The sequence below is a fragment of the Acipenser ruthenus genome, chromosome 24 (genome assembly GCF_902713425.1).
Source record: "Acipenser ruthenus chromosome 24, fAciRut3.2 maternal haplotype, whole genome shotgun sequence".
Taxonomy (NCBI): Eukaryota; Metazoa; Chordata; class Actinopteri; order Acipenseriformes; family Acipenseridae; genus Acipenser; species Acipenser ruthenus.
In genome coordinates this window covers 26,532,231-26,559,663 of record NC_081212.1, presented here as the reverse complement: position 1 = coordinate 26,559,663, position 27,433 = coordinate 26,532,231, and the positions used below count along the sequence as shown (strand labels likewise).

Here is a 27,433-nt window from a genome sequence, read left to right as displayed (position 1 = left end):
GACCTCTGAGGGGGCTGCATTTCTGTTATGATGTACATGCACTTGCTTCCGATTGGGTTTCACATTGATTTTGGTGCTTTACTCTCTGAAGTGCTTTACTTTCTGCGTTTTAGCCATGGCATTCTCAGCGGGATCTGGATCACTACAGAACACCGCTGTCACCAAATGCTCCCATGTATACACAACACTGAAGTGTAATCTGTACAGCCACACGCTCTGAAATGATGACAAAACTCACAGTATTTAAAACAAACAAACAAAAAATTGTTATGAGAATTAGCACATTTCATCTTTCATTTACCTGGTGAGCCCTGTGGCTTTTAAATAAGTCTACCACATGTAATCTATTTAGAAACTGTAATCAAGTATTGGATCTCAACTGCTTAGAGTGCCATAAAAATGAGAAATCCAATAGGCTTGCCTTTGGACACAGCACCACACAGTCAGAACAGCAGAACTGAATGTAGTAAATACAGACAAACTGGGGATATTCCTGCTCTCTTCCAAACTGAATGCCCTCAGCAGAATGATCTTGTTACAAGCCTCGATTTCATCACTCCCTAATAATATTGTAACCTACCTGTGCTGGGTGATTGTAATGTTAGGAGAGGGCCTGTGTGTGTCAGACAGGTAGCTCTGTGTGTGTGTGTGTGTGTCAGCTAGGGAGCTCTGTGTGTGTGTGTGTCAGCTAGGGAGCTCTGTGTGTGTGTGTGTCAGCTAGGGAGCTCTGTGTGTGTGTGTGTGTGTGTGTGTGTCAGGTAGGGAGCTCTGTGTGTGTGTGTGTGTGTCAGGTAGGGAGCTCTGTGTGTGTGTGTGTCAGGTAGGCAGCTCTGTATGTGTGTGTGTGTCAGGTAGGGAGCTCTGTGTGTGTGTGATGCACAGAGGGAGGCCTCTGTGTCCTATTCGACTCACCTGTTGTTGTTCCTCAGTTTGACATTGTCGCTGGTCTCCAGAATCTGCCCGTTCTTCAGCCAGGTGAGCTGGGGGGCGGGCTCTCCCTGTGCCACACACGTGAAGATTGCCGTGGTGCCCAGCGGCCGGGAGATGGACTGCGGGGACTGCACAAACTCTGCAGGCGCTGAGGACAACAAAGACATTGCTTCAATGATGTATTTTTATTGTATTTATACTGGGCAACTTCACTCAGCATTCATGGTTTTAAAATTACAAATACTGTATCTTATGAATCCCTATGCAAAGAAACTGCCCGCAGACAAACCCACTCTGTCACATACAATAAAGTACTATGAAGAGCAGTCGGGTCTTTGAAAGATATTGTTTGCACACTGCTGTGCACAAAACTGCATGAATAATATATCCATCTACTGTTTATTGCAATAATGATTTATGTATTTAATATATTTTCATGTTTCAGTGTGAATCTTTCAATTAAGCCGTATTCTTTATATTGCATGATGAACGTCAATAACAACAATAAATGCAGAAACGGATCATGTGACACATCCCAGAGCTGGACTGCCGCGTGACTCGCTGGGTGATGCAGAAACGGATCATGTGACACATCCCAGAGCCGGACTGCCGCGTGACTCGCTGGGTGATGCAGAAACGGATCACGTGACACATCCCAGAGCCGGACTGCCGCGTGACTCGCTGGGTGATGCAGAAACGTGTCAGCCTGGCTTTAGAGTGCAATATGTTGTGGAGTTTCTCAAAGGTATCCCAGCTGATTATTTCACATTAAACAAAAAGGGACCCTTGAGCTTAAACTAAATCCACTCAATATGTTCGCTGCACATGAGCCTGCCATCTGGGAGTAATAATGATGTCATGAACAGGGCAATCAACTAACTGCTGTCTGGAAGCGCTGGGAGGAAATGTGTCACCTAAAAGCTGACCAGTGCAGCTCCGGCTGTAGGCATTAATACTGAGAGCTTGGTCGACGGTTTAGTGTCAGCAAAGATTAAGCTAACCGTGTGCTGACTGATTCCATTACGGGGTGCTTTGCTTGGGTAACCTGTATTTTCCTGCTACTCAAGTGCATGTTTATAATAGTAACAAAGCGAGAACTAGCAGTTCAGGTAATGTTATTTCACAGGAACTGAGGATGTTAGCATTTAGGAATGCAGAATGGTGCTGGGTGTATTTTAAGACAGTGGCAGAGAGAGCCTGCCACGCTGTCCATTCCCTGTCGCAGGAATAAGCAGCAGCAAGCCTCTGCAGGGCACTATTAGTTGTTTTTAAAGCGCTGTAACAATAGTTTGGAGTTAGAGAGCCATGGGACAGCCTACATCCTGGCAGTGAGTATGGATTTACCCCGACACTCAATACAGCAGCAGGATCTGCTGCAGGCAACTACCATTCCAGTCTGTTTCACAAAAAGAAAATAAAAAATACTACACTTCAATCTGGCTTTGATTTTCACAACCCCCTCCCCTCCCCCTCGAGTCTCCTTTCCGTCACCCTAAACACTTAACAAACAACAACATGCTTCATTGTATGTGCATGCCACTCAGGAGAACGTTTCCCTAGATGAGTTTACTGCAGCGAGCCTGCAGTCCTTCTGAAGTCTGTAATGCTTTTCTCATACTCAGACTACACATTGACTGTGTTTTACCTTGATCACAAGATTTCCAGCAGTCTCTATACATTTTGCTGACAAGGTAACTCCTCAATACTACTGAATTGCTTAATATATACATAGACATTGTTAGGAAACCAGTCAATGTTAATGAGCATGGCTTGAAATAGCTCCAATGCAATGCACGTGCCCACACTATAACATGTGTCCATGTAATGAGGTGCTGGAGGGCTTGGATCTAATCACAGGAAAGGTTGCCCTTGTCGACCCGGTGAGGCAGGAGGTGCTGGCTGGGGGCCAGCTTTCTCTGGTGTCCATGCCTTGACAGAGCACTGGACTGGACTGGACAGCTTCTCAGAGCTGTTACAGCAATTTACAGGCATTATTTCAGTTTCCACAGAGTACTAAAATCAGTTTTAGCGATCAACATACTAATTGTGAGTATTTTGCATGTTTAAGTGTTAGTCTGTGTGCAGTCACAGCCCCCCCACCCCCCCCCCCCACCCCGCCCACCGTAGAAACTTATTTAACATCCTTCTTCCATTAACAAGGTCTTCCTTTCAGCGAGGGACCCGACCCGACCCGTAGGCAAGCAAGCCTTCTGGCACGGATGTAATCAACCCATTGCATTGCACAGTGCAGATGTGACCCTGGCATGGAGCCAGTGGCACTACTTAACAAGGCAGCAGTGGGCATCACCGAAAACAACCTGGTCCCTCCCATCTCCCCCTCTCTGTCCCAGCCCTTGTGCCTCCCTCTGTGGGTAACACTATCTACCTCCCTGACCCTCCAGAGGAAAGATCAGCCTCTCACGCGCAGTCCTCTTCGGGGAGTTCAGATGAGTTGAGCAGACACCCTGAGAACTGCTCCAATGTCGTAAGAGTAAGGGGAAGACAGGAATAAAGTGTGCACTGCAGCAGCGCCTCTCCTAGTTTGCGATTACGGGATCAATCCGATTCTAAGCGCTAGGTTCTCTCCTCTCTGCTCCCTGTGCTTCCTCCCTCCCTCCCTCCCTTCCTCCCTCCCTCCCGCTCTGTGATGCTGGTTACTGGTTGTTGCCACACACAGCACAGATGGGACCTGCCTGTGTTGCGATGGCAAACTGCCAGATCCCACCCCAGCCCCGGATTGTTGTGTTCAGCGATGGATTGAATTACCTGGGTCGGGAGCACAAGCCTCCCAGCTTAACCCTGTGTGGGAGATGAAATGATACCCACTAAAATGAAAAAAAGGGGCTCGTCTCTGCTTTACTGTGGGGTCTCCTTTGGAAAACACACTGTATAAACAAGTCTCCACATCACTGTTTTCAACAGTCACTGCAAATTACAAGCAGGGAAATCCTAAATCCTAAAGGTGTGAGTCTCTTATAAATCACCACGATACAATTTGAAATTGCCAGAATTGTACCACTTAAACAGATTTAAGTTGTACCACTTATATACACACACACACACATTATATATATATATACATATATATATATATATATATATATATATACACGTTTTCAGTCTTGGCTTAAACTGTAACGGTCCAAGCTTCCTTGACAGACGCAGGCAGAGCATTCCATAATTTAGGAGCTCTACAAGAAAAAGCCCTACCTCCCGTGCTGATTTTGTTGATCCGAGGAGTAACCAGCACACAGCACACAGTTCAGAAGAGATTACTACCCTGACTCACAAAAACCGCTGTGCCCATTAGATTAATCTAAACGCTGGCGTGGAAAATAATACAATGCATTTTGCATATGCATATTGCGTGGCCCCTTCTGGAAAATCATATACTGCATTGTTTAGATGTCTATGAATGTAATTTATGTTACAGGCAAGTACTGCATTAAAAAATAATCGTTGCCCATAATCATTTAATAGAAAGGGTCTTCTTCTAATGCACTTTTTTATGCAGTGATAAAATACATTGTGTGGATTGACTTACACAGCTGACAAACAAGCAAGTGTGCAAATGAGAAAGCATGTATGCACATTTGGTAAATGATCATTCAAGTTTCTAAGGATTCCTATGGTGTATGCATGTTTCTTCGGCTGTTTTATTGGTTCTGGAGGAGAAGGCGTACCTGTCTTAAAAGACGTACAGCTCTCCAGGATCTCTGCGTTTATTACTGAGCTCAGTCACTGTAATGGGCATATCAGCAAGGCAGTGAATTCAGATGTATGGCACTGTACAGCACTAATAAAATGAGACATTGCTATGACCTGACTTCACCCCATACCATATGAGTGAGGCTGACCTGCAGCACAGGAAAGCTACAGATTTAACTTACATTACCATGACAATCAGCGTGGCGATAACAGGGGGAACAATAAAAAAATGTTGCTTAAGCGAAGAGGTAAGAAATGGGATTTTAAAAGCCTTGGTTATTACTCCTTTAATTGGAAATTACAAAAGCAATTAACTTAATTATCGGGAAAAAATCTTCATTACCTGTAGGCTTCTACAGAAATATGCCTATTCAGCATTACAATAGGAAATGATTTTAAATTGTAATTTGACAATTGCCTGGTAACTGGCTACTGTTAAACCTTTCTTACCATGCAGTTACAGATTAATTGGGTTCTTTATTAAACTGCCAACTAAACTAGACGCTTTCTTGGCAGTACATTTTTGTGATAAAAAGGCTGCTGCCAGCTTATTAACCCATCAAACCATGACACTGTATCATTGTCAGCTAAATGAGAAATGCACTTTCTTTTTTAATGGCTGTAAAGATGTATTTGTTAAAAGTGAGATATATGCGAATGTGTTTTTGTTTCTCTTAATGCAATATTTGGTTTGATTCTGTCCTATTCCTTTACTGTTGAGATTCAGTTGTAGAGGTATTTCTGAAGCCTGTTCCTCGTGGTCCGCGGCGGGAGGTTAGGTGAAGGTTTGATCGTACTGCTGCTTGGTACCTATCCGAGGTAAATGGAGTGTGCAGCAGGAAAGGGCTGGTGACCATCTGCTCATTACAGACCATCAATTCTGTTATGACATTATACTCCTAATAAACAACACGACTGCCGAAGTTAATGGGGTAGCGGTTTATAAGAGGTACTGCTTTGTTTTACTGGCTAAACTAAATGCATGGAATATGCTGTATGCCAACCTGTAACAGCTGCATTGAAACATGCTTGTAACAAGCAAACAGGATAGCCAAAAGGTTATCGCTAAATAAAAAAAAATATATATATATATATAATTTATTTATTTTAATTACTTATTCCATTTATGAGAACTTAACTGGTCTCGACCATCCGGAACTCCAAAAGTCACATGACCACAATATGATCGCCAAATAAGGTCAATGTTAAAGGTCACTGGCAAACTTCTCCTGAGGAATTACATAAACCTGAAAAAAACGAAGTCTGTTTGTGAGAAAAGAATGATGGCTGGATTCTCAAACCTGTTACTCCGCCCTGCTCACAGGGATGCTTAATGAAGACCCCGATGCAGCTTCTTTACCACGGCGCTCTCTCACCTTGCACAACGAGGCGCCCCTGAGCAGTCCTTCGAACACGGGTCCCGGGCTTGTTTGCCGCACACACGTACACCCCGGAGTGCTGCACCGTGAGGTCCGAGATCATCAGGTTCCCTGTGCCCAGCACCTGGATGCCTTCCACTCCAATCGGACGGCCGTCTAGAAGACAAACAAGAGCGATCAGAGGGGCTGAACCGAGACATGTACTGGGGGAGGACCATGTTAGAACGGGTCTGCATTAACCCCGAGACCTGTGCACAAGGTCCTTCCAGGTCGGGTTCACACTGCACAAGAAAACGGTGGATTAATGAACTGCAAGGAGAAATAACAGGCGTCTGATCTTTCTATAGTTTCAAAATCAAATCGATCAGAAGGAGATGATTCACTTCCATTTCACATTGTGTCATGTATCCTTCCGCGTATCCTACAGCAGCCCATGCAGAACTGACACAGATCCAGTTGCCACGATGTAACGTTCTGCAAACAGAGCTTCTGACAGCCATTTGGTGTTCTGACAGCATTCGCAGCTGCTCTTTCTAAGAGGGTGAGAATATTTCTGTTGCCATGGTTACTAAAGAATAAGATCCCCTCTCTTCTTATTTGGCTTCTCTGGGTCTCCTGCATACTAGCTTTTCAAGTTCTCTAATGTATGCCCCTGATTTTCTTCCTGAGGGCTGACTCAAGCCTGCTATGCATCTTGCCATCATATTCTCTTCACATTTATGAGAGGACACATTGGCATGTTAAACACCCGGGAATATTTGACTGATCTGAACGCGCCGTCATTTAGCAGACATCTGTCATCCACATTACTCATACTGATAGGTGTTAAAAGACTGGCACAGCGCAATGAATGGGCTGCCTTTAAAATACATCACACATGGCCGGCTGCCACAGCAAAGCAATCACATTGAGGATGGAAAAGGCAGCACATGGTCAGCCCCATATCAAACGAACAACAAGCCAACCGAGTTTCAAGAAGCACATGTGCAGGTTTGCATAAAACGAGGAAGAATCGAAGATGCAGGCAAATGAACTTTCTAATGTCAGCAGCTTCTAAATGTCAGCAGGATTAAATACTACCCAAATACTAGACCCAATCTGTTGTAATGATGTAAATTAAGCTTGATATTCATGTAACTGTCTTAGACTTATTCAACAACAGAACAGTTTCATGCATTTAAAACTGAATTTAATCCATCAACTCAAACATCAAATTTCATACCCCATGAAAATGCAAGAAGCTTCTATGCCACAATGATTTCTCTATTCTGTGTTGATCCCTAAAATATGAATCTTAAATTAAAAAAAAGGCTTTACAAATAATTGGTAATCTTCAGTACAGTCATCAGAAAACCTTCGATTTAATCCTGAATCCAACGGCATTTCAGATGCAACTGTATTATAAATCCTGCAATGAATTTGGTTATAGGAGAAGAATTAGATCATTAAGAGACAAAGCAAAGATTCCAGTTTAAAGAAGAATGAGTGTTTGTCCATTAGGTTCGCTCTCCAGCCTCCCCCAGGCCTCTTCATTGTAACTGAATACTGACAGACCCCATCATGCTAGCATTTCATTTGGCATCCAAACGCAAAGCAATATAAGGAACGTCTTGGAAAAACAGAGAAGGGGAAGGAGGCGGCGGTGATGTACAATTTGTCAACCAAGAGAAATTGGACAATGGGTGCTTTGATATTGGTGTTAACACATTGAAACACATTGTAATGACATCAGTACCATTACTGGATTAACATCCAACTACTGTACAATCTACTCGTTAAGAATTCTACTGTATAAAGGCAATTCCCCACCCATACCCCAGCTTTACATTGCATGACCAAGCAGCAAAATGGAAAGATAAAAGAAACATTTGAAGATATAGGAGTTGGCATCATGGCTTTCTCAACGGTAGCTGCTTACGACAAGCTTTGAAAAAAATGCATCTCCTCCTGCTTTCATACACCAGAAATATCCCCTGTAGGTTAGATTGCTGGGACTGTATTTACTGCATTGGAATCCTGCATCTTACTGTATCTCAATAGGGTGCTGCATTTCAGCAGGCTTTCCCTGAAGAGCCAGTTTTAAATACATGAATGAAATGTCAAGGCGTCCCATCATCTTAATATCAGGGAGGCTGGAACTCTGGGATAGCTTACCCAGCCGGCTCCAGGACACGATGGGTCGCGGGTATCCCGTAGCAACGCATTCCAATATGGCCGTCTGGTGAACCGTCAGGGTGAGGTTCTCGGGGCCAACCAGAATCATGGGTTCTTTGTAAACAGCTGACTGAGAGCCTGAAATAAAAATATGGGAAGCAGTGTAATGTAAAATGAATGACAGTCTAAATGGAATTTGACTGAAAGATCACTACATCTGGATGCCACATGACTGTCAAACTAACACAGAAATAAGGTTATAAGAGTTTAGACCACAATACTACACTATGCCATTATCCATTAATGTTTGTGCCAACAGGCAAGAGAACTGACCTAAATACAAAGCTGTAAATATCATAAAGCCTGGTCAACACCTCGCCTATTTAAATAACACAGAACTGACTAATCAACTTTCAGTGAAAAATCAATAATAGCGTTATTTCATTAAAATTGAATGGTGTAGTTATGTGCCAGATGTATCCATGTAAATGCATGTACGTTTACCTTTCTGTTCATGTTTCTGTCCGCTATGTGTTTTTGAACAGGCTGTGTCCAGGCTGACCCTCCGCACTGTACAGTAGCAGTACTAAATAAAGAATTCTCAGAACGCTGAATTCTCTTTTCGCACCGTTGTATCCCTGAGTGCTCTGGATACACTGACCTGATACAGTGAGCCTGGCCTCCAGGCTGCGCTTGACGCTGGCGATGTTGGTGGCAACGCAGCGGAAGATCCCGCTGTCTTCGGCTCGGACTCCTGTAATCTGCAGCACGCCGGTGGGCAAGAGTGTGTACCTGACACCAGAGAAACAGAGAGTCATTTCCACTGGGAATGAAAACACAGTGGCGTCATACTACAGAGTGGCCTTTTTCAAGTGGCCGTTGGACGTCTCTTGTTTATCTGTTACGTTAAACGCTACACCCTTAAGATTTAATTTGAACCCTGTAATGCCCATTTCTGTATCACATATGATACAATGCTTTGCCACCCCTCTGTAGAATTATTTTTTAAAGCCTTTTTCATATGCAGTACATTACGGTCAGGGAAAAATAAAAAGGTGTTTTGTACAAGAAACCGAATCTAGTTAGATAAATAAAGAAGCTTTTTCCTTTCAAACATGATTGGGCATTACAGGGTTAATTATGAAAGCCTCTGGATTCTGCTACTTCACAGAGAAACGGACAATAGGAGCGGTACTTCCTAAAAAGTGCCATTCCTCTAATTCTTGATCTAGTTCTAAAGGATTGGAAACACATGCATTACTGCGTTACCTCTCGTTGTCTGTGTCCACCGGCACTCCGTTCTTCTCCCAGCTGACGAGCGGCTCAGGCAGCCCGTGAATGTGGCACTGGAAGCGGCTGACTCCCCCCTCCTCAACCTGCACCGACTGGGGGTGGACGTGGAACTCAGCCATCGCTGGAAGAGAGGGAACAGGGCCGGTTAAACAAGCAGCAGAATGTACGAGAACACACATTCCAGATTTCATTATAATCAAATTGTTTTCTTTCATTGCCTGAAATCTACAGTAATAAAAAAGATTATGTATGTATATTTTTGGTTTATCTATCTATCTATCTATCTCGATTATGAGTGACCTGAATATGAAGGGTAACCTTGGTCCTGGGAAATACTTTATTAAAGGACGGCAGTCTCTTCAAAGAGATTGCATCTGAGACTGACTAATAATATTCATTAAATACTGCTCGCTGTAAGAAAGAGAACAAATCTTTCTGTAGCAGCCAAATGGGAGCCCCTCAGCTACTGCACCCAGCTCTGTGACCTCTTCTTCCTGACGTACATGACTAGAAATACCTCAATGCCAATTACTCTGGTCTTATCTGTTAATTACGCAGCCGATGAAACATTTCGTATGGACGGTTATCATGAACTTCACACTGCATTCCAGCCTGAATCACGGGGGTGGGGGGGAAGGAAGGATCTATTGCAAGCGGATAAGAACAGATGAAAACCATTCTGAAGTGGAATCCTGCCGGATTCTTGACATGACTTCAAATTATTGCATTCCTGCCTCAAAGCAATCAAAAAAAAAAAAAAAAGCAGCCCAGACATTATTATCTGAAGAATTCTTCAACTACAGCTCTCTCTTTCTCAAAACACACACAAGATTTTTTCATTTTTTATTTTGTTATTATTGATTTGCTGATTTTCATCAGTCTGTTACTATTAACTGTCACCTGGCCCCAATTACTTCACACAACTAGGGCTGTTCAGTGACTGAGCACTTTAGATTAGAAACACAGCTATATTAGCCATTTCAAATCTAAAAGGCCCCTAATTGGAGAGCGTACAGAAAATAATTCTCTGAATCACTAGAAAGAATGGAGCAGATGCCCTGAAGCACTAGCCTGTCACAGTCCAGCCACTCCCATTGTGCCAGAATAGTCGCTATAGATCTCATGACTATGTTGGTAAAATAGTGTGGAATTGTGTTAAATAGTGTTGGTCAAGATTTCTCTTAACCTTCAACCACTTTCAACATAGACATCTGTCCAGAACGAACCTACAATAAAATAAATCATCAGTCTGCAAACATGACTACTGTACAGATTCATCATACAGTAGAACCTCTGAGCTACCAACTGACCGCTCAAGCGAACACCCCACTTTGAGCTGGAAGTACGCAATCACTCAACCATGTGTGCAATGGAACCAGATAGACACTCCTATAAGTGGTGTGCTGGTCATGAAGAATGCAACATTACTGTAGCAACAAATGTACCCAGACAAAGGTTAGGCAGATTTCAAAGCAAGTACGGGCAATTTCAGAGTCGTGAACACTTGTGCACATTCTAAAACCGCCGCCCATTGATGCATCATCAGGAAAGGGTTCTGTATGAAAAGACGCCTTTGAAAAGGAACCAGTGTAATTCCTGGGACACCTTCATAAAGGTTTTATAATGGGGATGGGAGTTATCATTCTGTACTATTTCAGGTAAACAATCCTGTTGCACTGGTGTGGTCATTAAAGGAGTCAAATCTCTGAGCCATAGATCGAGCCTTGCTGTCACCAGCAATTAGTACTAAACATCAGAAACCCAGCTGCTATAAAACAAGCCATCAGATTGCTGAAGTGAAGTGAAGTGGCCAGCTCAGAGGCTGAAGTAACATTCCCCAGTGCTTTCAGTCATCTCCCAACGAACAATTAGAAGACTAAGAAGCAAAAACGAGCAACTCCAGGGAGTCTTAATGCCGGACCTTCAGCACATTATTCATCCCTCTGATTTAAAAGGAGGGGGCACTCTGGCAATGCGCTCAATCCCCCAGATCAGTGCGGTGCGAGCGAAGACCCAGATGGACCTCGGAAATCCAGCCTCCCCCCCCCCACTTCATCTCCCACGTGTCAGAGGCAATCAGCGTGCATCTGTTCATGAAGCAGCTCTCTGCCGGAGAGGCTCCATCACTCAGCCTCCCTGCAATCAGGCCAGCCCAGATGGGAGAGGGCTATTAAACATTCATACATTAAACATGGAGAGCGTTAACCTGCTCGCGTCTTCCACATCGCTTCGTTCCCAACAGCACAGACTGGTTAGAACATCCCATTAAGACTATTATACTTCACCACCACATGCAAATGTCTTTGGAACATTTCAGGAGACTTGCAGTAATGATGCTAATTCTAAAATAAATAGACTGTTGTTTACACTCCTACATTAAATGTAGCTGCTGCGAATCTTATTTATTTACCAGTAAAAATGGGTTCCAATTTTGAGTGTGGATATGAAGCCACAAATCAGCTCTAACACAGCAGGCTACAACCTACTTATACCAGACCATTTACCACCCTTACAGTCATTTGCTACTGTATCATACATCTCTGCTGGATATTAAAATAAGGGAAGTGGTGCATATCTCTCAGAAACATTAAAAGCTCCGTTCTCGCCACACAGGTTTGATTTTCATTGTACATCATCTGTCATTTACTGTAGGTCCCGCAGGGAGAAACAGTCCTTCTAATATGAAGCATGAATAATGTAAGTTAGGGCTATAAATAATGCAAATATGATGCTATTTCAGAATGAAGTGTCACCCTTCAATGGTCTTTGAATAGCTGCACTGAAATACAATTTGCAGTAACGTTACGGAAACAGATTTACTTTTCATGCAGATCCAGCTCTTTTCAGTGATTAAACCGAACAGCACATTCACAAAATGATCTCATTATAAGGCTTCCTGTGCTTTGCCAGTAAGTGAAACATGACTGGTATACATATGATAGGGTTACACAATGAAAACAAACACTCATTTTCATCCCCTCCGGACGCTGGATATCTAGGTAGTGAACATCCAGGCCTTGGACTTGTGGACTACAATCCAGTTTTTACTTTCACTTTAGCAAACACAAGGAAAGCAGCTAATCACAGGCTCTCAAGCACCAAGCGAAACAGTTCAGTGTGATTGACTGAGAAAGGAAAAAAAAAAAAAAAGAACAATAAAATGCATGACTGGCAACAGGCCAGGAATACATTCAACAAACAGCATCTTAAATGACGTGAAAAGCGCTTGTCCATGGGGCCCGTAACGAATAATAAGACAGTAACTGGCCTTCGCAATTAAAGCAAGACGTATTGGCGATGTTTTCTGTGGCCCTGCTTGTAAACTGCGTCCCTCGCCGGCCTTCTATAAAACACAAGGCTTGTTCCAGGAGGAGCTTCCCAGGTGATTAACGAACAAATATAAAGGCAGTGCATGGAGCAGAGCTTTGACGAAAATGCATGTCATTCTTTAAGCCATCTTCCTGTTGTAAAAAGCAGCACATGGGGAACAAAGGCTGGGCTTCTCAAAGACAGCTCTGCACTGTCCGAGGCTGAGCCCTGAAGAAGCAGCCATTCACAGCAAACAACAAAGCCCACAGATATATCTAAGGAGCATTAATTAGAAAAGAGCCATTCACAACAGATGCTGAACATTAAGGGATCAGTTCGATAATTGCTAACAGAAGTGTGGGGGGGGGGGGGGGGGGATGACAGCAGCATTCAAAAAATGCATTTCATCCCGTTTCAAATGAATTAGCATGCGTTACAAGATTTGCACCAGCATGCAGAGCTGTATATTCAATTCACTGAAAACAAGAATCCTTTGTTTCTTGAAATGATTTGTAATCAAAGAAATGTGTGTCATTTCAGCACTTGTTACACAGTGATAAGAATGAATAGCTCAAGGCGTCATACAATTCAACACACCCAGGCAACGGCAAGCCATTGAAAAGGAGGGAATCCATTTCCAAATGTTGCCATTTGGAACAATAAGAGATACAGAAGCATGCAGATCACTTGTGGTTATGTCCAAACCTCTAAACACTAATAATGAGCCTATAGTACAATCCTCATATGAAACAGGTTTTAATGAAGGAAACAAATTGCAGTATCGGGTGCAGTAACCACACTGAGCTTGGTACAGTATTTACTAGTGATGGGAAGTAAACTTTGATGATCGGATCTTCCACTCATGATAATCATTCCTATGCATTTTCAGTCTGTGTGACTGAAGTACGTTATGCACTAGCCTTTTGTTCAGACAGACTATTCTCAAAATCAATAATATTGTAAACATTCTGGGACGATTTCTCTCAATCCTGAACCAACCAAAACCAAATCATTTTGCTTCTAAATTGTGACCGAGGTTATGTTGTTAGATACTTCCCATCAGCTGCGTAAAACCAATAAGCCTGTCAGTTGATGGTACCATGCTTGAGTTTAGATCCAAAATGAAAAATGTTTGATCCTGGATTAACTTTTGAACCTCATGTACAGAATACTCTTAAGGCATTATTTTTCCACCTGAGAAACATTGCTACGCTGCGACCTATGCTCTCTGCATTTGTAGCTGAAAAACTGGTTCATGCTTTTGTTTTCTCACGGATAGATATTGTAACTCCCTGCTCGCAGGCGTCTCTAAAAGCATACTTACCAAATTTCAACATGTTCAGAACTCCGCAGCTAGAATCCCGACTAGGTCACATGCAGGTGATTACATCACTCCTGTTTGAGTTCTTGCACTGGTTACCTGTCAGGTTTCGAGTTGATTTTAAAATAATTCTTCTTACCTTTAAGGCTCTGCATGGTTTGGCTCCACAGTACTTATCTGATCTTTTACCTGTTTACATTCCCTCACGCAACCTTCGCTCAACTGATTCTAGACTGGTATGTGTTCCCTCTGCTCATCTATGCTCCATGGGTGACGGGACCTTTTGCTGTTATGCCCCAAAACTCTGGAACACCATTCCTAAAGAAATCAGGGATTCAGCCACTTGGAGTCCTTTTAAATCTACCTTAAAGACTTACTTTTTTGGAAAGGCATTTTTGTGAATATTTTTATTTTCTGTGTTTCTTTGTTGTTGTGATTTTCTTGTAAAGCACTTTGAGATGATTGCTTTTATAAAATAAAGTTTATTATTATTCTTCTTATTAACCGACTTCTCAATAATTCACATGATCAGGCGACTCGTGTGACCTCCTCGTCTCTCTTGACTGGCTCGTTTAACATTCAGGAAGGGTTGGGCTCGTTCAAGCATGATTGGCCGTTCCTTTCAATTTCAGCCATGAAAAGATGCGGGCTGCTTGACTACTGCTTACATTACAAGGTCCCTTCCATAGCTTAAGATCAGGATCTATGCAGCAAACATGCTTCTTTGTAAATTGGAAGGACAAGAATAAATCCTGGTGATTTCCCTCCATATATAAGTCTATAGTCCTGCTGACTTCAAATCTATCCTGGAGGACCTGAATTAGAACTTGAATCTTCTTAGACTTAGAAGTTCGACTTCATTATGAATCTATCGATCTATCGATCTATCTATCTATCTATCTATATAATTCTTAATTCTCCATATTGTTGCACTAGGATTAGTATATTTAATAACATATTCAACCTTGACTAACAGCAAAATCCTTTATCACGTACAGGGTAATGCCTTGAATACCCAAGTGATTTCAAGTAAACCAGTTATTAAGACTAATGCTCCCACTGGCCTGATCTCCAAGCCTGCCCTCCCAACTTAATTACTCTCTCATTCGTGCTATTTCATACTGCTTTCACCGGACACAATAATGCAAGGCTCTGGTTTTAACAACTGCTGGCTGTGGCAGTGTAGAATCTTAAATCACTCTATTTTCTGCTAATGCAGTTGAAATACACAGAAATACACTGAGTGGAGTTACAGTGAGATATAACCTGTGAGCAGGATCCTCACAATCGTGTAGTGGTTAATATGGAGAGATCAGCAATAAGGGTGACAATGGCTCTGGATGGACATCACTGATAGTGTTGTAGTGCTGTGTGAGAAACTGAGTTTCTATCTTCATACTAGAAAAACTAAAATACACCAAATAAAGTCAATGTAATTGTGTTCAGTTATGAAATCATACTCCGCAAAAAAATATTTTAAAAATCATAAAATCCCAATCTGCGTTTAACTTGCAAACCTAACCTCGCCATATGCCACAGTTTCTTTTTGGTGCAAGGCGTACTGATAAAAAGGTCTAGCTTACCCTGCATCACAAGAAACATCTTCCCCATGCCTTAACTTAATGTGTGACATTATTTACATCTTCCTAATGCGCGCACTCCCCCCAAAGAAGCAGCACGTTAAAGCATTCGACATTAATCTGACTCTGACACAACAAATCAGTAAAGCGTTTACAGCACCTCCCACTCTGCTCCCTCTCCCAAGCCTCTGCTTCTCAAAAAGACTGGGGCTCCTTGATCCCCAAACCTCCAACTTCTAGTCCCACAAAAGCAATCTGCAGTTCATTTTCCTTAAAGCATTTCATTTACTCTGGATAGAGAGCAACACAACTACCCTAAAATAGATTTCTCATTCACTATCTATCTCAGTTTATGGCCCAGAGATTATTTCAAGAACTGATTGTTGGTGGAACAAACATCCAGACTGTCATTATGCACTAGCCCCGGGCAATAAATGTAATTATATTACCAATAGCATGGGATACAATCTGTCGCTGCAGAATTGCAATCATATTGTGTGAGTCTTTTTGTACTTTTTCTCTAGCCTTGTTCAAAGAAAGAAACTGTTTTGTTCAATAATCAGAATTCAAGTTTCTCATTATTAAGCAGTTTTTTTCCTTCTATCAGTATTGTACATATACCTGGCTTAGGGATATTTAGAGCCGTTCAGAATCATTTCTTTAAAATACAAAATGCATGTTTAATGACGTTTTTAGCACATAAAGTGAATAAAAACGCAACACTTGTGTGAATAACGCATGTATTTATTTTTCTGCTCAATTATTTGTGAAGCTTTAAACTTGACACTGGGGTTGGGGAGGGGGTGGAGAAGTCTGGCTGCTATTTTGAAAGGTGTCCGCACACTGTGAATAGGAAGAATGCTGCCCCTCTCCTCGCCTGGGGAATGATAGCTCAACATCTGGCCAGCCTGGAGAGTTAAATAGATAAAAGGGAGGTCCTGAAGTTCACGCTCCGCTGGATATAAAGGAGTGTGCATTTAAAACAGGGCTCCATAGCTGTTAAATAACAGCCGCACACAATGGCATCATTAGATACGCCCGGTGAGTTTCAGCCCTGGGTAAAACTGCTGGGATGCAGTGAATAGTCAGAGACACCAGTGTTAAAATAAATCGACAGACACTGCCTTAAAGACACAGGCCCTTTATAAAAAAAAAAATGAAAACTGGAGTTCTGAATTTCAGTAATCAGAAACTAATAGGAATACAATATGGTTTAGCAGGAGTTTTGAAATATGACCAAAAAATAATAAAAAACTTCCAATGTTGATGTTACCATGCAATATTGCTTCTCTATTCTCTCAAATAGAAAAACAAGATAATAATCAGACACTGCAAAAACCCACACCTAGACTTGAGACTGATAAATCACGTGCGTGCGTGTGCGTGCATGCACATATATATTCATGTACGTGCGTGCATGCACATATATTCATGTGCGTGTGCATGCGTGCGTGCACATATATATTCATGTACGTGCGTGCATACACATATATATTCATGTGCGTGTGTGCATGCGTGCGTGCGTGCACATATATATTCATGTACGTGCGTGCATATACATATATATTCATGTGCGTGTGTGCATGTGTGCGTGCGTGCGTGAACATATATATTCATGTGCGTGCGAGTGTGCACATATATATTCATGTGCGTGTGTGCGTGCGTGCGTGCGTGCGTGTGTGCACATATATATTCATGTGCGTGTGTGTGTGCGTGCGTGTGTGCACATATATATTCATGTGCGTGTACATATATATTCATGTGCGTGTGTGCACATATATATTCATGTGCGTGTGTGCATGCGTGCGTGCGTGCGTGTGTGCACATATATATTCATGTGCGTGTACATATATATTCATGTGGGTGCGTTTTTAAAATGCACACAGTTGTAATTCACAGCGGGTTTATTTGCAGCACATTGCACTTGCTTTTTCTGCACCGATTAGATGTTCATACATATTAATGGGTTTGCTATTTGGAGCAGAAATCTTTAAACATGTATCTGTTTAGCCCAGCTTTTTCCAGTTTGCTGTTCTATATAACATCATTGTAAACAAGACAAATGAAGCAGATAGTCAGGGTAAATGTCAATATCAGAGAGAATCCACAACAGCAATAACAATACTGTGGTTATGCATCTCTAATCATTAGAATACCCTGAATAATGCTAATAGAATTGCAATAGAAGTACAGCATTAGAATTGCAATCTGTGCGTAACACCAGCTTCAAAGTGCCCACGTGTTTATTTCTACAGCTTTCTAGGAATACATTTTTTCTATGAAGCACACACACCCACCCACACATGCTCAGATCCACTCTACTATTCTCTCCATTGGCAGTAGTAATGGCTTATCTCGTCCGAGTAGCCAACTGGCACCAATCCACGGACAATTGCAGCCATTCTTCAGAAACTAGGCCAAAATGGGCAGTCACATGTGGCTGACGTCGCTCTGTTTACAGCCCTGGAGAGGATAGCCCACCTTCTTCTGCCTGCCTGCCTGCATGCTGCTGGCTCCCTGCCAGGCAGTCAGCCAGTTAGCGGGAGAGAAAGTTCAGCACTCGCTCTGATCAGCTGTGCTGCCACGACGTGCCAGTGTTTGGGAGTTCTGGTGCTTTCTTCCAACGGCACAGGCAGCAGCTAAGGCACGGATTGTATTTAATGCAATTTGTATTATAATAGTAAAGGTGGAATCATGTATAAGCTCCGTGGCTTCATACTAACTGAAGATGAGCGAGTTCTACTGGGCTGTGGCAAGAATGTTAGGACAGCAGGAGAGACGTGTATATAGCGCAGGGCTGGAAAAAAATACAGAAACGCCTTTATTCCAAGTAACATGCGTTATTCAATTAATGAACAACTGTAATAATTATATATATATATATATATATATATATATATATACACACACACCAATCATTTGTGGAGATCTCAGACTTACTGTGTGCACAGGAAATCGGATACAACAAATTAAAATGCCTATAGCGTATAAAACAGAAGTACCTGCCAACCAAGCTTCAGCTATCAGCCCTCTCCCAAAGACGATCAGATCTACCTTACCCATCGTGACCAAAAGAAAAAAGAAAAGATTTACAAAAATGCAACTTGTACATATCAATAAATACATGTAAGGGTTGTCATTTCCATTTTGATTTTGCCATATGTATGCTAATTAAAAAAAAAAAATGATGTCCAACCTCTTTCACACAGTAATGAAACACCCAGAGCGAGCGGCCAGTCAGCCTCTTCAGCAGCGCTGGATATGAAGAGCAGTCTAAATGAAACACCTCACAGAGACAGATGGGCTTAAAATCGGGTCTGGGGCTGGAGGAGACCTCCGTGGCACCCACTCAACACCGACAGGCTTCTGATAATTACTGTGATTCTGACACAGCCCCTACATGCACCAATCATGCACAGAGCTGCTGCTCAGCGCTTAGCAACCACATATTTAAATGGGAGAGCAGTATGGGGACAGTACTGGGGTAATAATAATGTTGCTACTAATTTAGGGGTCTATATTAATGTAGGTATTCGAGAGAATTGCTGTGAACCTGTTTATGGTACTGTCTGAGTGCACTTTGCAATGTGAGGGCATTGATAGAATAGAGTAGGGGGTTATTAAAAGCCTTGATTGTCCAGCAGTACTAAGCAGAACAACCACCCACTGCCTTACTAAACATAACTGAGTGCACATCATTCGATTTCAAACAACCCCCCTGCACTATCTGTTCCACTGACAGGCCTGTGTTAAGGTAAGAGTGTTAGAAAAATGATCCTGCTCCTCTTTTGTAACCTGCCACAATGATCATGTCAGGACCTTGATCCAGGGTCCTTGCAGGCCATCTGGCATTGGGGCAGCCACCTTGAGAGTGGCCCCCGAAGCTGCCACTAATCTATATGTATTAATGCTAATGCAGCTCCCCTCCGAGGATTCAGAGAGCCATCCAGTCAGCCTCGCAGCAAACAGCACGAGAGGGACAAATACAAGAAGCAGGGAGAAAACTTACCAGCACACTCCTACAAGTACTGTATACAGAGAGCAGAGCACTGAACACACAGCACACGCCTACAAGTACTGTATACAGAGAGCAGGGCACTGAACACACAGCACACGCCTACAAGCACTCTATACAGAGAGCAGAGCACTGAACACACAGCACACGCCTACAAGTACTGTATACAGAGAGCAGAGCACTGAACGCACAGCACACGCCTACAAGTACTGTATACAGAGAGCAGGGCACTGAACACACAGCACACGCCTACAAGTACTCTATACAGAGAGCAGAGCACTGAACACACAGCACACGCCTACAAGTACTGTATACAGAGAGCAGAGCACTGAACACACAGCACACGCCTACAAGTGCTGTATACAGAGAGCAGAGCACTGAACACACAGCACACGCCTACAAGTACTGTATACAGAGAGCACAGCACTGAACGCACAGCACACGCCTACAAGTACTCTATACAGAGAGCAGAGCACTGAACACACAGCACACGCCTACAAGTACTGTATACAGAGAGCAGGGCACTGAACACACAGCACACGCCTACAAGTACTCTATACAGAGAGCAGAGCACTGAACACACAGCACACGCCTACAAGTGCTGTATACAGAGAGCAGAGCACTGAACACACAGCACACGCCTACAAGTACTGTATACAGAGAGCACAGCACTGAACGCACAGCACACGCCTACAAGTACTGTATACAGAGAGCAGAGCACTGAACACACAGCACACGCCTACAAGTACTGAAATGACTGATGTCATTTGCATAACAAAATCAGCTAGTCGTGTGAGGGACAGCCCATTCAATTACATATTGTAATTGTTTCTAGTTTTGGTCTCTTTTGGAAATGCCTTAATGACTGTGACACAATGCAATGTGCTAGCCACATTTATAGTGGTTTTCCTGCATCATTTTCCACATATCTCTGATTAGTTTGTGTTTTACAATGGCACCTGCTTGGCAGCCTTCTGGATAACAGCATGAATTTCTCATTTCACAAGCAAAGAGTCCCAGAATACAAAAGAAGCCGAATCTTCATGTTTCCATCAACACCACAAGAGCAGCAGGGAATCCCATCGGGGTTTAGTAATTGAAGGCACCTTATCTTGTAGGACTGGATTACCATGTTTTAGCTTCCCAGCTTTGCAACACAGTACCGAAAATGTAATTCAACAAAATATAAAGGGTTTTCGAATCTCCCAACCTGCACTTATATTTGAAAACGTACGAGCTAGGTGCACAAATCACTTTTACAAAAGCTTAACAAACATCTTGGTAAGAAATCAGTCCAGAATTCCAGTCTCTTTTGAAAACAGACATCCTTTAAGAACCGTAATAAATCATTTCAAAAGCACAACAGCACTTCAAAAGACGCCTCAACCTAGTTGATCTGAAATATTACTAGCAGCAAAGTTGTCACCTGAAATAAATTCCCAAGGACATCAATAAAATCAGCAAGCCATTAACTTTCTAATTAGTTAACAAGTAACTGTTGCTTCTGTGCAGTGATTCAGTCATAAACAATCTATTAGTAATTTCACGCTTTGCTGCGGACAGATAAACAGGTCAGGACTGCTAGCCTTTCATATATCCGGTGTTTACCTCAGAACTGAGAAAAGAATTAAAAACTCAATTAAAAGAGACGCTCTCACTAATAAGCATACATGGCATCATTTTAACTCTCTATTGTCTCACTCATCACAGAACAGACCAGCTATGAAGTAAATCGACAAAGACGTTTAGTCATGTTGTTTGTATTGGAAGCCCCGCACACACCACCCTCACTGTTCTTTAGTCATGTTATTTGTTTCAGAAGCCCCGCACACACCACCCTCACTGTTCTTTGGTCATGTTGTTTGTATTGGAAGCCCCGCACACACCACCCTCACTGTTCTTTAGTCATGTTATTTGTTTCAGAAGCCCCGCACACACCACCCTCACTGTTCTTTAGTCATGTTATTTGTTTCAGAAGCCCCGCACACACCACCCTCACTGTTCTTTAGTCATGTTATTTGTTTCAGAAGCCCCGCACACACCACCCTCACTGTTCTTTAGTCATGTTATTTGTTTCAGAAGCCCCGCACACACCACCCTCACTGTTCTTTAGTCATGTTATTTGTTTCAGAAGCCCCGCACACACCACCCTCACTGTTCTTTAGTCATGTTATTTGTTTCAGAAGCCCCGCACACACCACCCTCACGGTTCTTTAGTCATGTTTTTATTTGTTGGTTTTGTTGTATTGTTTGAGCATGTGTAAGCACTCATCCAGCAGAACCCCTCCTGCATCAGAAATGACTCCCCAGAGTGCTGTTAACCTAGATTTGGGATAAACACTGATTCAGTTGAACTCGTTAATCTGCTTCCCTCCGTTGGTTTTTATAGCACTCTGATTTTAATAACGTATTGGTCTTTATGTTCATTATGAAACAATCATTGATCAAGTCTTGTTGATCTCTGAACATCACACTACACTGGACAGAGAAAACTCGTGTGTATTAACATCTAATCAAGTAAAAAATGAAATGGGATCCATTCGCAGGCTGCTGTCGAAGAGTATGCTCCCATGACGAGAATGCAGTTTCAACGCCCTGTCATTAACTCATTAAGTACCAAATCAGAACACAAACAGTATTTACGTAATTTGATTAACTTAAACTACAGTAAGTTATCCTAACAACATCGTTAAAGAGAAAATGAAACAACAGGTAGATGCCAGTTTAAAATGCTCCAAAAATTACAAAAGTAGCCTGTTCTCGAAATGAGGACAATGGCACTTAATGGGCTAAATGTAAAAAGACCAAGTTAAAGAACTGTGTTCTTTCAACCACAACACCGGAGGAACTACCTGTAAATATTATTTTAATGCACATGCATGGTTGTCTCTGTACGGCACTGTGAAAATAATTGATTAGGCTGCAGCAGTCATCACCAGTTTAAAACACCACAAAAGGATTATTTAGCCCTGAAAGAGGCAGTGTGTCTTTGTTATGTCTCTCTCTCTCCCGAGGCACCTCACTCTGGTCCTCCCTGACAAAGATAGCTAGGAACCAGGTAGAGTGTGTGTGTGTGTGTGTGTGTGTGTGTGTGTGTGTGTGTGTGTGTGTGTGTGTGTGTGTGCGTGCAGGCTGTCCTGATTGGCTAAGGCTGAGAGATACAGCTCACACCCCCCTTGCTGGAGCAGTTCAAGGGTCCCACAGGGCTGACATGTCCAGAGATATCCCAGCAGGCTCAGGCACGGCAATCTCCTGACCCCCTGCCTCCACCTGGGCCCCTCTGGTTTGTCAGAAAGGAAAAAGCAAACGTTTATCTAATTTTAAATGGAATTCTGCTAACAGCATGTCATTTATTTTGCTTTCAGCAATAATTGTATTTCGCTCTTCTTAATATACTGTACAGGAAAGGTGATTAAAAAAAACTTGAAGGGGTTATAAAAAAAAAAGGGAAGATTTACAGATAGGAGGTCCGATGCCCCCCTTTTCTCTTTTCAAATGTGTTAAAAATCTGCTCAGAATCTTTGAACGTTGTTATTGTTCATTGTAAAAGTGCACAATCAGTACTATATCAAGAGAAAGCTATGCAATACCACGAACACACACCCTCCCAACCCATACAAACACCAGCACAAAACCCTCCCAACACCTGCACACACACACAAACACAAAACCCTCCCAACACTTACACACACAAACCCTCCCAACCCCTACACACACAAACCCTCCCAACCCCTACACACACAAACCCTCCCAACCCCTACACACACAAACCCTCCCAACCGCTACAGATACACACACACACACACACACACAAAGACACACAGAAACACACACGCACACACATGCAGGCAATCTCTTCTCTTTTCCATTTAATTGAAGTCCCGGAGGCACACTGCATCATTTTTACAATGCATAACTAACACAGATAAGCAAGCGTGATGAGACAGCATTAGAATCAAGCTAATAGGTCAATTTGTCCGCAAAAGCCTTTTATTTTTATTTGAAAACAGCACCAGAGTAGCAGTGGAAAGCCTTCAAAAGACCAGCGATCTGTGAGCCCATTTCACCGCCTTCCTTTCTTTCTATTTTGGGATATTCTAATTTTTCCAATCCTACGCCAGGCAGAAATAATAACACAATGTAATAACACAGGACAATACTGAGCGAGCTAGCTAGCTAGATAGATAGCTAGATAGCTAGATAGATAGATAGATAGAGATAGATAGATAGATAGATAGATAGATAGATAGATAGATAGATAGATAGATAGATAGATAGATAGATAGATAGATAGATAGATATACAATAGTGGTGTATAAAGTGCATTGGTGAAATAAGACACACTGCTCAATCACAGGGTTAGGGTTTCTGTTAAAGGGATCAAAGAGTTTTGGCCGGTCTGAGGCATTTAGAGACTCACAGAGCTGCAGGATTTTATGGTTTTGAAACGCTGGGCTACCAGGGCCTGGCGGGAACAGCGTTGCAGCAATCAAACAGCTTTCCCAGCTGGTTCTGCTTACCCCAGTCACCGCCATGGCATCCCAGCGAGGACAGACACAACACAAAACTGGAAGTCTTCAGCAGGATCAGATGTTCTCCTGAAAGCTTCAACACCTCCTGACACACCGAAGCATGAGCATGTCTTCAAGAACTCATCATCAACAAACACAAGGGCACTAATATGAATAACTGTTGGTGTGAACTTCTTAAGAATGAAGGAACATTGTTTGTGCAATCACTAATGTTTTATGCATGTTATACTGGACCAAAGTGACCTGCATCAACATGCTTAATACATGCATCAGCCTTCTGTTCACAGGGAAGGAACCCTATGCATGGTGCCCTGCTGCCTGGACCACCAGTGTAGAATGCAGGTCCGGTAGAAACACACTGGAACTCATTCACAGAGAGGGTTAGTGAGAACCTACCTTGGACCCTCCCTCTATAGACATGCCTAAATGTCTAAAGATAGTTACCCAAAAGTGTAAACGACACACCTTCAATGTATACCACGTAAAAAATATACAAGCAAACTACATATAAAAGGCCTTTACTCCTCCCACCCATTATTTCTGTTTTCTTATCATCTGATAAAAAACACAAGCATGCAGTATTATGTGTGAAAGATATCCTTACACAACCAGAGAAAGTGTACGAAGTGTAGGCTCCGTCCATAACGAGGTGTTATAGGTAGTGTACACTGGTCCTTTGGGCTTTGGGACTGCTTATTATTAAAGAATGTTCTTCTCTGGAGGAATAAAACTGGCTGATTTTGGACAAAATGACACAGTCCGGTTTTAGAAACAATTCCTGAGCCACACACACACACACATAAAAGCCCCACAGTCCACACAAAAGATGATTCCAACAATAATGAATGACAAACTGCAAAAAAGAATTCCTGTTGCATTCAAGCTGAGCAACTTCATCTCGTTGGTCCTGCAGAACTCCACTTGCACCGACAGCAGCCCTTTCCAGAAACAAGTCTAACTGACCTCTAACACCGTCTACCTTGGGCACATAAGCAGAAGGTGACAGAAACACTCCAATGGAAAATAAACAAGCCCCCTCTAATGTGTTTTCACACGCTGGGAAACTAGCTGTTTTTTTTCAACAGCAGACCAATATTATAGTTAGCGTCTCGCTGGCGCTCCCCCCTTCCTGTCACACAAACCAGCTTTTAGGTGATGGTTGCCTTTCCGGTTTCTTCGTTGATTGCCAACGGAGTTTAATATTGGAATAATTTACCCTTTTTAGAAATATCTTTATTCTTTCTTTCAATAAAAAAAAACAAAAAAAAAACAAACACACACAACAACACTCAAATAGAGGCTGTAAATTCATTGTTATTCCTACTGTATGGTGTTCATTAGACAGCTGGGCAGCTAAGGGGAAACACAGAAAGCATGTGGGCTACTGTATCCCTGATCAATCAAAGCAGCTTAAAGCAACCTTAAAACACATCCCTGGTGACAGCATGACAAACCACGCTGGGTTGTTTGTGCTTATCAAGGGGGGGGGCGTCCGCTTGTTAAAACCCGGCACGTCAACACCAAGGTCAAGGTGCCTCTGAGCTCTGTCAGAGCAAAGGTCAAAGCCGCTGCCCCCAGGCCATGGGAGAGAGGCTGAGAGGAAGGGGGCGTGGCCTGGTGCCCCACTGCTCACACAAAGGTTACTATTTTCCAGCAGCCCGCTCTCCTGACCTCTGAACCTCCGGGATCATTCAGAAAAAAAAAAACAGAAAGGCAATGACAAAGGGAGAGGGGGAGGGGAGCGAAACACATTGTGCTTACTCATCACAAAAGAGAGAAAAAAAAAAAACTACCAAGTGTCCGATACTTCGATTTCTTCCTCTGTTTTCAGTTGAATCATCAATTGAACTTTAAATCCATACTGAACATATCCACATGAAGGACACTGGGCAGAAATCCAGAGCTGCGATGTGACAAATGTTAAGAGGATATCTGTAAGAAAACTGACACACTCCAGTAATCCCACGGAGTCAGGCAGGAACCCCTTACTGGGAAACCATTGCCTGATAACGCTGCAGCTGTGTGTTATAATCAGAGGGGGAAGCCTTCGACAAGGCTAGCTCCTTTAATAAAAACACAAGGTATTCAAACCCAACCCGAATGCTACCACTATGACCGTGAAGCAGTGATGGTAAGAAAACTTGTTGTATACCGGCTTGATCCAGTTTGGGGTTTATTGCAAGGTTAATTCTGGTACTGATACTTGAGCAGACTCACAATCCTTGGGGACACTATTTTGAAGGACCAGTGCCGTTATTTAAACACAGCCATGCTATACATACTGCAAACTGTAACGAGAAGAATATATCTCAATGTCATTGTGCGTTTTCTGTACTTCCTGGGTAGAGAATGAGGAAAGAGGAAATAGAATGCATCAGAAAAGCCTTAAAAGTGCCTCTTTCTACTGAGCTCCTCAGTGGCACACTGTACACCAGCACAGTTAGTGTCTATCTGTAAACCACAAACCAGCATTGGCAGATCATGCCCTTTTGTACTTCTGACATTTGCTCCAAGCTATGCTCACTAATCGGCCTTAAAGATACAGGATCTATTATTGCATGCATTCCTTGGGAGTAAATGACCTATATTATCTTTGACCTCTCTCCCCCTCCCCAGACAGCTCGAGTATCATTTTGAAAGCACAAACGTGGTCCGGGAAGGTCCGCGGTGCCGCTGTGGAGAATGTGTGAAACCCAAATCTCTGCCCTGAGCTCCATGGGATGCCCTGGGCTGGCTTTCAGATACAATCACTGGGGCTCAGTTTAAATGTTACACCACTGTGAATGGAGGAATCTGCTCAATCTTCAATGAGATCAGACCTTTGAAACGATCGGATTCTGATGAAACCTGTCAAAATATATTGGCCAGGATTTTTCAAATGTATTTTGTTACAGATTTTATCAGTGTTGGATTTGCATGTATCGGATACAAAACAAACAGATTTAAACTGATGGATAGATGGATAATTAAAATCAGATTGGTAATGGATTGTTATACAGCCGCTCCTTTAAGTTACACTCTAGTAAACCAATAAAGAACAGTGGCAAAGCTTGGCAAAATATAGAGATCGCAAATGGAGATCCAGAAGTTATTCACTTCTGAATACTTCTCTCTTTTAGGCAACACATCCTGGTAATAGCATGTGTATCCACTTTAACACCTTCAGGTACATAAGGAATTGAGCGCTTGTTCAAAAGGTTTCTTCTTAAAAT

The 27,433-nt window shown here is 42.6% G+C and overlaps 1 protein-coding gene across 1 annotated transcript in view; it reads right to left on the bottom strand.

The window, feature by feature from the left end:
- LOC117429301 (immunoglobulin superfamily DCC subclass member 3-like) overlaps positions 1 to 27,433 on the bottom strand; it is a 63,460-nt gene that overhangs the window by 15,123 nt on the left and 20,904 nt on the right. The window contains exons 3-7 of the mRNA XM_058999028.1: positions 9,441 to 9,585; positions 8,833 to 8,963; positions 8,172 to 8,309; positions 6,015 to 6,173; positions 913 to 1,078 (exon numbers count right to left, since the gene is read on the bottom strand). Coding sequence (XP_058855011.1) covers positions 913 to 1,078; positions 6,015 to 6,173; positions 8,172 to 8,309; positions 8,833 to 8,963; positions 9,441 to 9,585 — 739 coding nt within the window. The remainder of the gene's footprint in view (positions 1 to 912; positions 1,079 to 6,014; positions 6,174 to 8,171; positions 8,310 to 8,832; positions 8,964 to 9,440; positions 9,586 to 27,433) is intronic.